Source organism: Anser brachyrhynchus (genome assembly GCF_964034855.1).
Source record: "Anser brachyrhynchus genome assembly, chromosome: 1".
Classification (NCBI taxonomy): domain Eukaryota; kingdom Metazoa; phylum Chordata; class Aves; order Anseriformes; family Anatidae; genus Anser; species Anser brachyrhynchus.
Genome location: NC_137694.1, coordinates 7,382,326 through 7,397,047, shown reverse-complemented (window position 1 = coordinate 7,397,047; position 14,722 = coordinate 7,382,326). Strand labels below are relative to the sequence as shown.

Below are 14,722 nucleotides of genomic sequence, written 5' to 3'. Positions count from 1 at the left end.
TCACCGCTGTAAGCCTCTTTGGGGATGCTGGCCCCGTAACTAACCTGGCACCGCTCCAGGGCTGGGTCTGTAGCTATCGTTCCTCTCCTTTGTCTTGCCAGGCAAAGGGTTATCCTCCCTTATCTGGCACCGTAGCCCTGGGACACATCCCCAAAGCAAGGGCACTTGTGCCATGCCAGCCATCTCTCCAGGGCTTTTCCAGCAGCCAGGTCTCACTCAGCAGAGAGAAGGAGGCAGACCGTTGCATTTGCCCATCTTGCCCGGGGAGGTGACTGAAGGCTGCTCCTCACTCAATGCCTGTGGGGGGGAAATGCGTTTTTCTTCTCTCTTGCAAAATTTGAAAGCTCAACCTATCCCCACCAAGTGCTTGTTCCAGACTTGGGAAATGCTGCTGTGTTTGAGGCACGCTTTTCCACCACCCTTGCCCTCTCAGGATACCCAGAAAGGCTGGTGGGTGGCTCACTGCCCTGCTTGGAGTCTCCAAAGAGACCAGCATAGCTGGTGTGCTCCTTTTTTGGGGTCATTGAAAGGATCCAAGGGGACAAGGGTCATGACCACAGCCCCATGCCTGGTCTGCTCAGCTCTGAGCACCGTTTGGGAGCTAGCTCAAGGGTATGTGAAAGGTAATGCAGCAGGTAGTGTGCTCATAGCAAAGACTCCAGGAGTCCTGCCAGAGAAGTCTGACTTGGGAATGCCAATGAAGCTTGTTGCATGCCACCTAATTAATTATCCACCGGGCTGTTCTTCCTTTACAACAACTCAGATGTATTCCGGGGCCGCTTTAAGCTAGTGCTGCATTTAGGAAAGGCTATTGCTGTGTCAGGTACTAGAACAGCGTAGGGTTTAGGGACATTTTTGGAGAGAGGTTAAGAGTCCTGTGAATCTGTTTGGAAGTACAGATGAGGTGTTTTTTTCAGCTCAAACTGTGTTTGTATTTACAGGACAGGGCGATCAATTAGGACAGCAGGGTTCTCAGGTCCTCACCACTCCTTTTCTGCACAGCATCACCATCTCATCTGCCTTTAACAACAGGTTCATGTCTGGGGTAACTCTGACTCAGCTGCTTGGCTGACTTGTTGGGGCTGCCAAGCCTGCGGACGGATTTATTTCCACCGAGGCTGCAGCACAGAGATTTGTAGACCAAATCCTTACGAGAGGTCATCAGGGATCTCTGGGCCAGCTGTGCCAGTGCTGCTATTACCATTACAGCTCTGGGGTCTGGGGCTAGTACAGGTCTGTGGGATCACAGGAGCACCCACCTGGATCCTTTTTACCCCTGTTTGCTACCAGTGAGAGCTAGGACAAGAGCTCTGTTATGGCCAAGACTTCACTAGCCCAGAAGAAAACACGGGAGCTCAGCAGAGCGGGTGGAGATTCGTACATAAAAGCCAAAGAAGGTTTTGCAGGAAAGGCAGAATTGCCTCGTGATAGTAACACACCTTTTTATATATGAGGTGAGCAGTTCCTTTGAGCTTGGCTTTTATGCTCTTACCAAGGGTATTTTGAAAATGTGTGTTACTTTCCTTTCTTTCCTTTCAACCGCCCACATTTTAGGATGCATCTTTCTCTGTAAATGACAAGCAATGCTGAATGGGAAACTATTTTGTTCTGCCGTTTACTCCTCATTTGGTCCTGTCACATCCTATCTTTTGGCACTACGTATTTTATTAGTCTTATGAGAACGTATCTGTGCTGTGCATGTGAGAGTGGGTGTTTGAAATGTGCTTGCAAAGGTCCTTGATAAAAAGCTTTAACAACTAAAATTATCAGAGAGGCGTGAGTGAGCGGGTCATGGCAAATCTGGACACGGGCAGGAAGCAGGTCTTCTGTCTGCAGAGACTTTAAGCACTAAAGAGGTCAGAATCACCTGTTTTATATTATTTACCTTGAAGAGAAACTAGTGCTTGTTTCAAGGAGTTAATGTTGCTTGAAGATTTAGCTTGAACACCAGAGGAAACATAAAACCAACAGCAGTGGAGTATCTTCAAGGACGACATGTCCATCCAGAAGCACGGTATCACTGTCACAAATTTCTCTTTGTTAATCACTTTCTTTCATTCTTGTTTTCCAGCCAAAGCTTTTGGCCAAGGAGTTGCTCGACTTGGTGGCATCTCATTTCAACCTGAAGGAGAAAGAATACTTTGGAATTGCATTCACAGATGAAACGTAAGTGCAAGGAATCAAAGACCTAAGAGGCATCTCTTAGATCATAGGAAATCCAGGGGAGTGTTGTCCAAAATGACCAGTGTAGAAGACCTCTGTACCCCAAGGTCCTAGATCAAGGTCTACAGAGGCGTGTCCCACATCTGAGTCTGACCTGTACAGCCTCTCCTTCAGAAGGCTGGAAGCCTCTCACAAAGAGTTCAGCATTTCTGGAAGTGTACAGGGACAGAAAAAATCCCTTCCTCATCCCATGTTCAAAGAGTTTGTGTCACTGGGAAAATGTTAGCTTAAGCTCCCTTGAACTTAAGATCCACTCGCTAGTTCCAAGATGTTGTTAGGTTGGCAAAACCTTTCAGTTGAAGTGTTAATCACTCAAGCAGGTTTAAGAGTAATGCTCATTTATTCCAAGTAAAAATAAATAAACAAATAAATAACTGATGTTTTAGATCCTAGATTAGAATTTCTTAAAAAAAATTGAAAGATGAAAGGATGAGAAAGGAAGGGATTGCCAAATTTAACATGAAGGAAAAATATTTATAAATATAAAATTTCCATTAAAAAAATAAATAAATAAAAATAAAGGATTCGACCTTGCCAGGAATCACACAAGAGCCTTACGGCTGAGCTGAACCAAAGAGTGGGCTTCTGCCACTGCAGTCACCTCAGGCAATGCTGGCTGCTCACCTTCAACCCCAGCTCCCAGAGGCCTGTGTTCACCGCAAAACTCGAGTTTTTCTCTCACGATAGGACATTTATATCCCTTGTTTAAAAGGCATGTATAAAATTAGCACCGGGTAAACATTAAATGTTTGGCAAATGCTATGATTAGTCCTAGACTGTGACCTCCCAGTCCCTGCACAGTCCCTGTTTCTTTTTCCAGCTGCCTGTTTTCTCTCTGTAGATGCACTTTCCTCAGCACAACGTTTGTGTCCTGTAACTACATCCACTCTATCTCACCCTAGTTTACAGTAGGTTTTTCTGTAAGATGAATCAGAAGGAAGCCCCACGCGCTTATCTTGTCTTAAAAAACAAGAGTGCCAAGCCTGTGATGGGTTCTGGGGACAGCTGAGTCAGCAGCACTGCTCTCATGAGCCAGCTCCGCTCTCCTGCAGAAATGGCAGAGAAATGGAAATTATCTGCTGGAATAATGATTTGGGATCGGGTAATAAGGACTGCTGGATAATTGTGCAGGCATACCCACACTGAGCTGAGCAGTGACCGCCCCTCTAGAGACAGTTCCTTTGGCAAGCACCTGCCTGAGGCCATCTCAGGTCACAGCTCACAGGGCGAAGGGATGCTTGGTGTCAGACACGTGCAGAAGCAGGACCTGAATCACAGGAGAGCCCACAATCTGCCCCATTTCACTGTGAGGTTCAGCCTTGTAGGAGGTCTCCAACCCAACACACATCAATGAGACTGGCCCTCAAAGGAGGAGCATCAGGAGACGCTGACAACTTATAAAGCAGGGGGAGAAAATGGTTTCACCAGCGTGTTATTTCTTATTGGACACAGTGAGTTGCTCAGTGGGCGCTGCCTGAGGGGTGCAGGGAAGCCAAAGCAGACTAAGAGATGAAAATTTTCTTGAAAAGCAAGAAACACATGTCAGACTGCAAAACTCATAGCAGCTGAGCAAGTCCCAGCTCTCAGCTGAGAAGAGTGGGCACAGGGCTCCCCTGAGAGTGCAGGGCAAGCTAATGAGGAGGTGTCGGCAACAAGGCAGAGTCTGGCCTCTCCAGGGGCCTCCAGGTTTAACACGGAGCAGCGTGAGCAAGGATCTGGGTTAGCAATGGGAAAAAGCAGGAGAGGCTGACAGCAGCTGTCAAGGCCTAGCTCAAAGATGCACAGCAGATGCAGACAGACACACACTGACCACACAGGATGGCAGAGCCTGAGGCATCCTCTCACTTGGTCACCTTCTCAACCTGTGGTCAGGATGGAGCAGGATGTATTTTAGCAGATGCTCAGCCAGCCCAAATGAAAGCTTTGGGAACACCCTCATTAAATATAGCCAGCCCAATCCAGCAGCAGGTTGGCGTATGCCAGCTAATATAAAACTTGGTCTGTAGCCTTTCTGCTGCCCCACTGTGAGTCTGAACCTTATACTGAGGCTTCCTCACTGCTGTGGTAGTAACCTTTACAAAAATAATATTTGTGTAATACGTCCTCCTCAGTTGTAAAAAGCTTTGAGCAGAGTTGACACAAACAGGCAACTTTACTTGACTGAACACAGCAAAATAATGATATCTGGGGTGCTGGACTGGGTCTTGGAGATGGATGCCCCATGTAACCTTCAGAAAGTAAACTGGTCTGCTTGCACCTCAGATCCCAACCTGTAATGTGAAATGGAAGTAAAAAGAATTCTTTTCTTCAAAAGCAGGGAAAAAACAGTTTCTTATCGTGTGTTTGCAGAGCACCGAACGCAGCCTTATAACTGATACAGGCCAGAAATGCAAAGAGCAAGCCATTAATTCTGTGACACAGGCCCTCAGGGGTTTCCTTCCCTCTGCTGATACCGTTCTGCTGAGCTTTCATGTGCCTTCCTTGAAAGGTGCCCATAAGCAGCTAAAACAGGACAGGCTGGGTTCATAAATGTGGTCTGGGGTTGGCTAAATTGCAAGTTTAGGAAGAAGAAAAGCCACTAAAGTATTAAATCAATTCTTCTATTTAAGAGTAAAAGCTCTATAAGAGTAATTTATTTAGAAATGATTTGGACTGGGGATTTCCATTCATTAGTTGCGCTCTATCATGACAACCTGAGAAGAAAATCAATAGGAACAACCTTTGCGTTGGCGACTTAATAGTTTCTTGTGATAATATAGGGTCATTACTGCGCTCAGTGTGACTAAAATTAGATTGTCAGGCTATTACAGAGGAAAAAATAACGCCTCCTTTTTTAGTGATCATAGGAACGCTTTACGGCGTGAGCCATTAACTGAGGGAGAGCACAGGTCAAAAGGGTGTCCTTGTATAGCACGTGGGGCCAAGCTTCATGGGAAGCCAGCAGATCTACACGTTGGTTGATTAAGGGTGAAAAGGAATGGGGAACGGGTTCAGCTGAGTATGAATCTCCACTAGCTGCTCTCTCCCTTAACACCGGCCCTTACAGCGTTCAAGGAGAGAAAGTGGTCAGGATTCCCCTTCTGTTTGGGGCCACACACGGATTTTCCATATCCTTTGCTTGTCCTTAGACAGGCGTCACCTGCTCCATGGAGAACTACCAACTTTTGCGTCCCACTTCTCCCCCTCTCCGTCCACCCAGACGAAAGCTGGTCCCAATCCTTTTGCTGATGCCTGTCCTGCCTTCATCAGAGCAGAACCCGCAGAGAAGCTTCTTCAGCTTCATAATATAAAAGATAAAAACTGCAAGGGACTGGGGCCCTAATTGTTTGTGTTACAGTTGTGTTAGAGACTGCACTAACATGATAAGGGAATGACAGAGCCCTTACTCAGCCCAAGATCCTATGGCCCAGTGAACAGCAAGGGAAGAGTATAAGAGGGAGAGCAGGGCACCAGGCTTCTTGGGAATAATCTCATCTCCAGGAACTGAAGGAAAAACCTATTTGCACCCTCCAGCCATGCAGCAGAGCCAGAACTAGGGACTCATATATCTCCCTGAGCTTTGCAACCCTTTCAAAAATATTTCTGTTGAAGGCTGAAGACCTTAAATGAGAAAATCTGTGAGCTTATGGGTGGGGTTTTTTGTTCGTTTGTTTCTGCAGTGATTGATGAAAATGTAAAATAGCATTTATGGCTTCTGTTAGTTGATTTGGTCTGTCTCAGTGTCCATTCAGTTCAGTGAGTCTGACACTGAAGGGGCGTGAGTTGGTTTATTGGTCCAAGTATCTTCATAACACAAATCAATGTGGATCCGCTTCTCAGAAAACTGGACATTAACCAGGAAAACTGCATAAACAGATCCACCTGGAGGCAAAGTACTCATTGATGCACCACTCTTTTCTGAAAGCCCTGATAAAAGAAAACAGAAACTGCTGCTTGCAAATGACAATGCGAACACTGGGCACCAAAATCCATACTCAGTCTGTAACCTAAATGAATGGACCGAGTTTCTCTTTCTAAAAGCAATGATGTTTTTGTTATTGACACACCAGTTTAACTGCCAAGATGAGCACAACCAACAGAGAAAAATGAGCTGGCTTCCAATATTCAGCCGCCCCATAGGTCACCCAAAACTGTTTGCACCATTATTCATGAACACACTGATGTAAATACCTAAATGAACAAATCAATGGAGATAATGAAACAAAAGCTACTTTGTGTCTCTAAATTGAACTGTGAAGGAAATCCAGCTAGACATAGGCATGTATGAATGGGATCCCAGTGCAAGCTGCCTAAAATGGTCCACAAATACCGTCGGGATTACTACATGCCTAGGGTTGTATGCCCATACTCTTCCCTGTTCTACATGGGATTGTGCTCCATGAATAGTTCTGCTGAAGACAGCAAGACAGCTTCCAGAGCAAAGCGTTTTGTGGTGTAACAGCATTGGAGCTCGGCTCCCCGATAAACCGCATTCACGGGCGGATGCCAGGGACTGCTCACTGCTGCTGTTCTGTACGTGCCACACATGAATGCTAGAAAGCAAAGAGTTAGGTGACAATCTGCAGTGTAGAAGCCCTCAGCGATGAAAGCTTGTAAGTGGAAACTGAGTACGGTGAGCGGTTAGCTCCTGGCAGCGACTTAAGTGACCTTCCTCCCCTGAAGGAGCTTCGGATTTAAGCTCCGTGCAGATGAGAGTAATGAAACTCTTCAACTCAAAACTCGGTGGACACTTAACACGAGTGTTGTCCGCACCCATGATGTGTGTAACATGCACGTGTAACCTGGTATGCACACATACATACAGATACTCTTTTTGTATTGATTGTATCAATCAGTTTCTCAAGGTAAAAGGCAGTGAGAATGAAACGAGCAAGTCTTTAAAATTTGAAATACCTTGAAAATGTTTATTGTTTTGTGCACCGTGGCTTCTCAACACCTCATTGTACGTGTTTGGCAAACCCAGACCTTCCTGTTGAATAAACATCGATGCAGGCAGTAAGTCCTTTGTCAACAAATCGGTCTTGGTTGGAACCAGCGTGTAGCGCCGTCAGCCACTGGTGGCTGCTGCTTTGGTGGCACAAATGCAGATGGACAGGTTCAGGATAAGATGCCAGGCTTAGAGTGGCTTTTCCTTGCTCTGACAGTGTTTCACACTCTGACCTACATGGATAAATGTGGCTAGGAAAGGGGGAGTGTGTCTAGTTTCAAGCCCCGTGCATGCTATGGCCTTCATGGTTAATTTCAGCCTTTCTGATTCCCCTTAAAAGAAACACAATGGGAGTTCAGGCCACCAAAAAAAAAAAAAAAGAAAAAGAAAAAAAAAAAGTAGTAAGTAGGAAAAAGACTGGATTTCAAGAAGAGGGATGCAGCAGAAAATGCTGACTTTTTCGGTGCCCGGGCTGAAAATCTTCTGGTGGAGCTGCTTTTCTGACAGCCCGGAGCATCTGTCCTCTAAAACCCATGCCTTGCCAAGATACATGTCTGTGCTGAACAACAGGACACAACGCAGGGATCCCGCAGGAGCTCTGGGTGACCACATCCCAGCAGAGAAGACAGAGGGAGCCCCCATCACACCGCCTGCCCCACTACACAGCCTGCTGAGAACACAGGCAGCCAGCCCATATACCTGACCCCATTAACGGGGCCATCCTCAGCCTGATCCTGGGCAGCATCTTTGTGCAGCACCGTCCCAGGCTGGGCAGACTTGCTGTCAGCAGAGACGTATGCATTGATTAGCTGGGAGTGCAAATCTGCATCATGGCATTGGTACAGCTTTTCAGTAGCCAGGCTGCTAGTAGGTTTGTGTGTGCCTCATACACTGCTCAAGCTGCCTTTTACCTAGAGGGAAAAAAAATATATATATATATATATGTATATTAAAAATATTTATAAGATTTATCTAGAGAAAAAGCCTACTGAATATTAAAATATACCGGAGATAAACTTTATGAAACTATATACTTTATGAGTATATAAAGCAAGGGGGCAAGAAAGGTTTTGATACTTTTGTGTACACTGAAAGAAGTCTAGGATAAGTTTGGATAGTCCCCAGTGCTACTTATCTCACTCATAGCTACTTGAGACATGTGGAAGGAAAAATGGACCAAGCAAAGTAGATGCAAAAGTGTAGACTGAATGCCAGAATGCTACATGACAAAAACCGAGGTGAGATAGTCTCCTTATAAATCATAAAATCCCAGGATGGTTTGGGTTGGAAGGGACCTCAAAGCCGCCCCAGTGCCACCCCCTGCCATGAGCAGGGACACCTCCCCCCAGCCCAGGCTGCCCAAAGCCCCATCCAGCCTGGCCTTGGGCACTGCCAGGGATGGGGCAGCCACAGCTCCTCTGGGCAGCCTGCGCCAGGGCCTCACCACCCTTACAGTGAAGAATTTCCTCCTAATATCTAATCTAAACCTACCCTTTTTTACTTTAAAGCCGTTACCACTTGTCCTATCACTACTAAATGTCTGATCCTGAACTCGCTGGTGTGACGAGTGGAGTTCACCAGCCAATTTGAATATCTCAGACGGTGCAAAGCACGATGCTGAGCCAAGGCAGGCACAGGCGATGTCCCAGCTGGTCTCCAGGACAGCCCGGAGCTGCCTGGGCTGCTAGATCCCCGCTCTGCCCACCCTTGTCTGCATTTCCGCAAGCCAGGGCAGCTGTCTGGAAATTCAGATGGAACCCAGGCGATTCAAAGCATCCTGAAATTGCTACTTTCCCCTTTATTTATTTTTCTAGAAAGGAGAGGGAGCTACAAATCTGGTTAAATTGCTAAAGAGCTGTTGTTGCTTAATTGCCAAGGGAGTTTCTCAGTTGCCCCAAGTACATGCGCTGCTAAGGAGCAATGGGCAGGCACTTGTGAAAGCCAAGTGTGTTTGCTGACAGAGTACATTGTTGAGGCTTGTGGCAACCCTAGAACTTAAATTAACACTTTTTTTTTTTTCAAACCAAGCTTTTTTCTTCTTCTTCTTTTTTGGTGGCATGAAGAATTAATCTTGAGGATTAGCGTGAGCTGGTGAATAGACACTGGAATAGAGCTCAGGACATCTGAAAACCATTTCCTGCTTTATTTGCTGTACGATTCCCACCCCCAAAAAAAAAAAAAATCGCTCCAATTCTCTCTCCCCTTGCTTGTCTAGACAGCAGACTGCTGAAGGCACGGGCTGCCTCTCCCTCTGGGTGAAATCCGGTCTGCCTGAAATCAATAGCAAAATGATCACGGGATGCAGCCCTTGCATCACTTTGTGCAGCAGCAAAATTCCTGCTGACTTCAGGGGAAACCTGAATTTCACCCTATGTATTTCCACAGCCCCTAATTTAACGGGGCCTTTTTCTCAGCTGTGGAGTGAGATGTGGCCCCGTAAGACAAATAACGGTATTTATAAAATGCCGCTCACGTGTGCACAGCCCTTTACGATGCGTGGAACGTGACAAAGAACAGAGCTGCTGCCCAAGAAAGCTTCCAGCTGCAGGGCACAAATGGGTAAATTGCAGGAGAAAATAACAGCGACAGGTACCACCGAGATTCGAGAAGAGCAGCGTGTGGTAATTGGGGCTGGAACGTTTCACGGAGCAGCTGTTTTTCAGGAGCTCTCTGAAGGAGGAAAAAAAAAGGCTGGGCAAACCTACTGCAAGCATGTGGGTGGTAAATAAACTGTCTGAGGCTGTAAACAGTCAGGCTTAGCCTTGGGTGAAATATTGCAGGCCTTGTGGAAACTCTTAACAATAAGGATTTCTAATGAAAATCTTGACAGACTTTCAACGATACAATTGTTCCGGGGGGTTGCAATAAAAAAGGTGAAGCTCATAACATTTGGGGCTGCCGGCTTGCCCCCTGACACACTGAACTTTAGCTGCTCGATTCCCAGACTGAAATGTTGCCAGGCTGATATCGCCCCCGCTCCTCAAACATTTGCTGTGCTCTTTCTCAAATAGCACGCAGTGGCCAAGGGCAAAGAGCAGGCACTTCGCTTCATCTTTTGTACCACCTCTGACCTCGCTGCGGCGAGATGCAAGTGCCGGGCTCACAACTCTCTCTCTTCTCTTGCCAGGGGACACTTGAACTGGCTTCAGCTGGACCGCAGGGTGCTGGAACATGACTTCCCCAAAAAGTCAGGACCGGTTGTTTTGTACTTTTGTGTCAGGTAAGTGTGTGGCAAGAAACCCTTCCCATGAATTACAGCTATTCCCTAGGAGCCAAGAAGCAGGGTTATCCATTTCTCACACTGTAGAAGCCCCTGTGGGCAAGCAAACACATTTCTGGAGGTTGCTTGTGAGCTCCTCATCCCTGAAAACTCCTCTGACACAAGCATAAATTAGAAATATCCGCACTGACACCCCTATCTGCACAGAGGGAAACCTGGTATGAGGGACAGATCAGATGTTATGGCTTTCACAGGTCTACATTTTTATTTATGGGGTTTGGAGACTCCTGGAAAGCCCAAGCTGGGCAGGGCTGCTGAACGAAGACCTCTTTCTGCCAGGACAAGCAGCCTGAACCAGCCACCTGGATGGAGAGCACTCTAACATGCTTCCTTGCTGGCCATCCATCCATTTCCCCCAGATTGCACCCGGACTGTGCGTTGTGTCAGGGGCTAAATTAATCCCAGTATAACTTGTATTTACCTTCTGGGCTCAACCACGCCGTGGTGCGATGGATCATCTGCAAATATCAAATGGTGGCATTTTATGGCAACCGGTTGGCTTCTGCATGTGCATGTAACATATTCATAGACTGGGCTGGACCAGACTAGCAAGATTATAATGAAGATTTTACCAGTTTGGGAGACTTTCTCTTCACCTATGAATTTTGCAGCAACTGTTAGGAGATGTTTGAAAGCAGTCAGTGCTGCTGTGTACACAGAATCTTTGCCTCCAAGGGAGATACTTTCTGAGAAGACAAATTTGCTCTTGCAGCTCTAAAACAACCAGAGAGAGGCTGGGGGTTGGGATGGCATATGTACGAAATTAAGTCGGGGGGGTTGACTTACTTTTAATGCACAGTTCATGTCTAGAGCTAGCCAGTGCAGTGTTACTGTGTCGTGTTCTGTTAGCCTTTCCACTCCAGTGTTATATTACATCTGACATCACTCTCATTCATTTCATAGTACCCATAAAAAATGAAGACTTACTTTTGAGTTTCTTCCCCTGAGTGCAGCTTTTTTCCCCGCACGGTGATTGTCATTCATTTAACTTCAATTACAAGGGAGGATTCTCAAGAGATGAGCCTCTTTGTTCTGTTACATCCCCATCTTTAGTGGTGGATTTATCTTAGGACAGATCAAGGCTGCACAGAGCCCCATGACTCCAGAACTGGTCTGCTGTCTGCCACGAGAAGAGGTTGCTCTATTACGTTTTGGGTACTTCAAACCATGAAGATAGATCCAGAGCTGAACATTTCCAGTGTATGCAATCCAGACCCACCTGTGTTTAGAACCACGCAAAACCGTTTGTGCTTTTCTGCCGAAATATGAGACTGCTTGGCAAATCCAAACAAATAAACAAAACAAAACAAAACAAACAAAAAACACAGGCACTCAATTATCAAGCATCTTACCTAGGGGCCAAATTGAGGAGTCCATGCTGGGGCAGGGATCCCGTGGAAAGCAGGGAAATCTCTGACTGAGCAAGAGCTAAGTGCAGATTTCAGGAGTGGAGCCAGTGAAAGAGCCACTCATATTCATTTCAAAGACCACTCAACGAGCATAAATATTGCCATCTGTATTGTTTTATGAGAGTTGGCAGCAGAGTGGAGACAAGTCATTCTAGCAGGATCTTAGCCAAGAGACATTTTAGAAGTATGGATCCATTCAACAGTTAGTAAATGAGTGAACTCTCCTGTTCCGGAATCATAATCCATAGGGGAAATCCACAGGGGAAAAGTCAGCATTCGGTGGCTGAGAAGAGAGTGTGTGAAAAGCACACCAAGTTTGGACGTATATTCTTATTTTTGATAGAAATGACTGGATCGTCACACGTTTTGGAATGGACTGGGAGGCCAGATGCCTCATGAGTTAGGAATGGGCATTAACTTACTGTGATTTTAGTTCCCACGTGGATGTCAGATGCTAGAAAGACACTGAAAAAGCTTCCCAGAATGTAACAAGTTCCCATGTCCATCCCCAAATCTGAGCTGAGCTGCTAGCAATTGGGGGAGAAACTGACTCCAGCCAGCTGGCAGAAGTTGGCAAGGCCCCACATATCTGTTACCCAGCGGTGTGAGTTCTGGCTTGGGAACTAACGCGAGGGCTGAAGGAAAGGTTGTGAAGAGACCTACCCGTAGGCAGGGCTGTATTTTGGTAGTTTGAGGCTGCACAAGTGCTTCCAGAGCCACCCATATCCATAAACACAATCCTTCCTTTCCTCTGCCACCTTGAGTGGAAAGCAGAGATAACCAATGCTGTTCCTTAAATAGCTACAAATGTGCAAATTTTTGAGGAACTGGGTGCCCATGGCACCCACTGTATAGTTGGTAAAGGGCTGCCTCTGTTTGCAGGTACATTTCTTGCAGTACGCCTCTCAAGAATTGCATCAGAAAAAGCTAGGTTGGTGCTGGGGGTCCCAACTGGCAGGGGTAGTAACACAAGTAACTGGCTGTGCCAGATGTTCGTTACAGAGAAGTCTGTTTACTGTACCAGTACGTAGTAATCACCAGGATTTTTCCTTCTCCTCTAAGTAAACGTACAAATCAACCACGCTGGCTAACAACTGAAGACGTGAAGCTTGAGGCAAGAACAGCAAATGGTAGTTTGTGAAGAGGGGAACCTGTGGAGGAACCATTTTCACCTTTTATGTGACTATCAAAGTGTTTTTACCCTTAACTTGCCTGAGGCACTATTGATGGGCAACGTGCCCACCAGAGATGCTGCAGTTTTTAGATTGCTCTAAATGCACGTTTACACTTCGGGAAGCGTGCCTTTTTAAGCAAAGGTTTCTTGGAAGAACGATGCAGCAAATAGGAAGTTTCACAAGCTTTACAGCATGAAATTCTCCTCCCTTATTTAAATCTCTGCAGCACTGCTGAAGCTTTGTCTTTTGCCCTACGTTTCCTCGGGGTTTGACGTTGTTGAGCACTGGTGTCCCATGTCGTTACTCTCTTCTGTAATCAGAGACCAAAAATGAAAGAAAGAGGATTTTATAAGAACGTCTTTAGCATTAGTATAGTGGGAATGGTTACTGTCTTTGGACACTTGCAGAACTAACTGTAGCCTCTGTCTTTAGGTTGTCTCTGGAGCTTTCCACCGAGAACAACATAGGTACCTAGGAAGAGATCAAAATTGCTTGGGCAGCTGTGAACAGCCCCGTGGCAATTCTTGTGCAATATTATTTTATGAGACTCTTTGCTAGACATCCACCTGTATAGCGTTAAAGCCATGCATGACAGTAAGAGGGAGCATCCTGTGTCTCGCAGGGGAGGTGGGACATCTGGCAACGGGATGGGAGCGATGTTAGTTCTCATCTTTGAAGTCACTTCTTGGGTGGCTTCCTAAAGCACTGGTCACTTGGTTGTGGGTGAAACTCATTCCCTGCCTCCGAGGGTTTACAGCGCAGATAAACCAAGCCAGATGAGCGTCACGGCTGAAGTCCAGGAGAAGTGAAGGACAGAGGGGAAGGAAGGAAGGATTGCTTGGCTGTTTTTACAGAGGTGTTATGAGACCAGAAGAGGACAGCGAAGCTGTACCTCACAACATGAGCTGCACAGCGAAAGGCAGGAACCTAAGGAAAGTGTGGAGAGCAAGGCAGTGAGGAGGTCAGAGGAAAACAGAGCTGGCAGGGGCTCGGATAAATGCCGTTCTGCTTTCAGCAGGGAAGGGAGCATTCTGCTCTCATTCACATAGGCAGGAAAAAAAAAAAAGGCAAAGTCACTCCCTTTGTGTAAATCCCTGAAGTGAGAGAGGACCAGAGCACAGACAGGCTGTTTGTTCATGGAAAGCAAAGCTGGCCCAGCTTTGCAGTGAATTCTCATCCTCAAACAATGGCCTTGTGGGATTAGCAATCCTTAGCTAGGGAACCACCAGCATGAGCCTGATCTCTTTATCTTCTGGGTGTTTGTCATGCTGTTAATTTATATGAACAGGCTCAGCAAATAACATTCACTTCACTGGTGGATCTTCTCCCAGGAATGAGCATACCCGTTCTCAGGGCAGCTCCGCCAGTCAAGCAGTGACAGCACGCTGCAGAAGTCGTCACGCTGAATCAGAGCATCTCTCACATGGAAAGGCTTTTCTTACAGGAAGGCACTGAAAAAAAAACAATAATGCGAAATAAATCCTCAATACTCAAATACGCTGTGGGGCAGGGTTTGTCTCTATGGCCCTGCGGCATTCCCCCAGGGGAATGTCTGTGTCCAGCAAGGTCTGGCACATGTTCATATGCACCGGCTAGGCTGAAGTCAGCAGGAGAGCTGCAGGGGCTCGGGGCTCAATATCGAGGCCAGACCCTCTGCCAGGTTACCACAGTGACTACAGAACCGAGCGGCCTTAAATAGGAGGCCAGC

The 14,722-nt window shown here is 46.5% G+C and overlaps 1 protein-coding gene across 11 annotated transcripts in view; it reads left to right on the top strand.

The window, feature by feature from the left end:
• Nucleotides 1-14,722, top strand: part of FRMD4A (FERM domain containing 4A) — a 362,843-nt gene that overhangs the window by 262,509 nt on the left and 85,612 nt on the right. For all 11 annotated transcript variants that reach the window (XM_080605846.1, XM_080605838.1, XM_080605837.1 and 8 more), the window contains 2 exons: nt 2,072-2,166; nt 10,278-10,370. In XM_080605846.1, the coding sequence (XP_080461972.1) occupies nt 2,072-2,166; nt 10,278-10,370 (188 nt within the window). The remainder of the gene's footprint in view (nt 1-2,071; nt 2,167-10,277; nt 10,371-14,722) is intronic.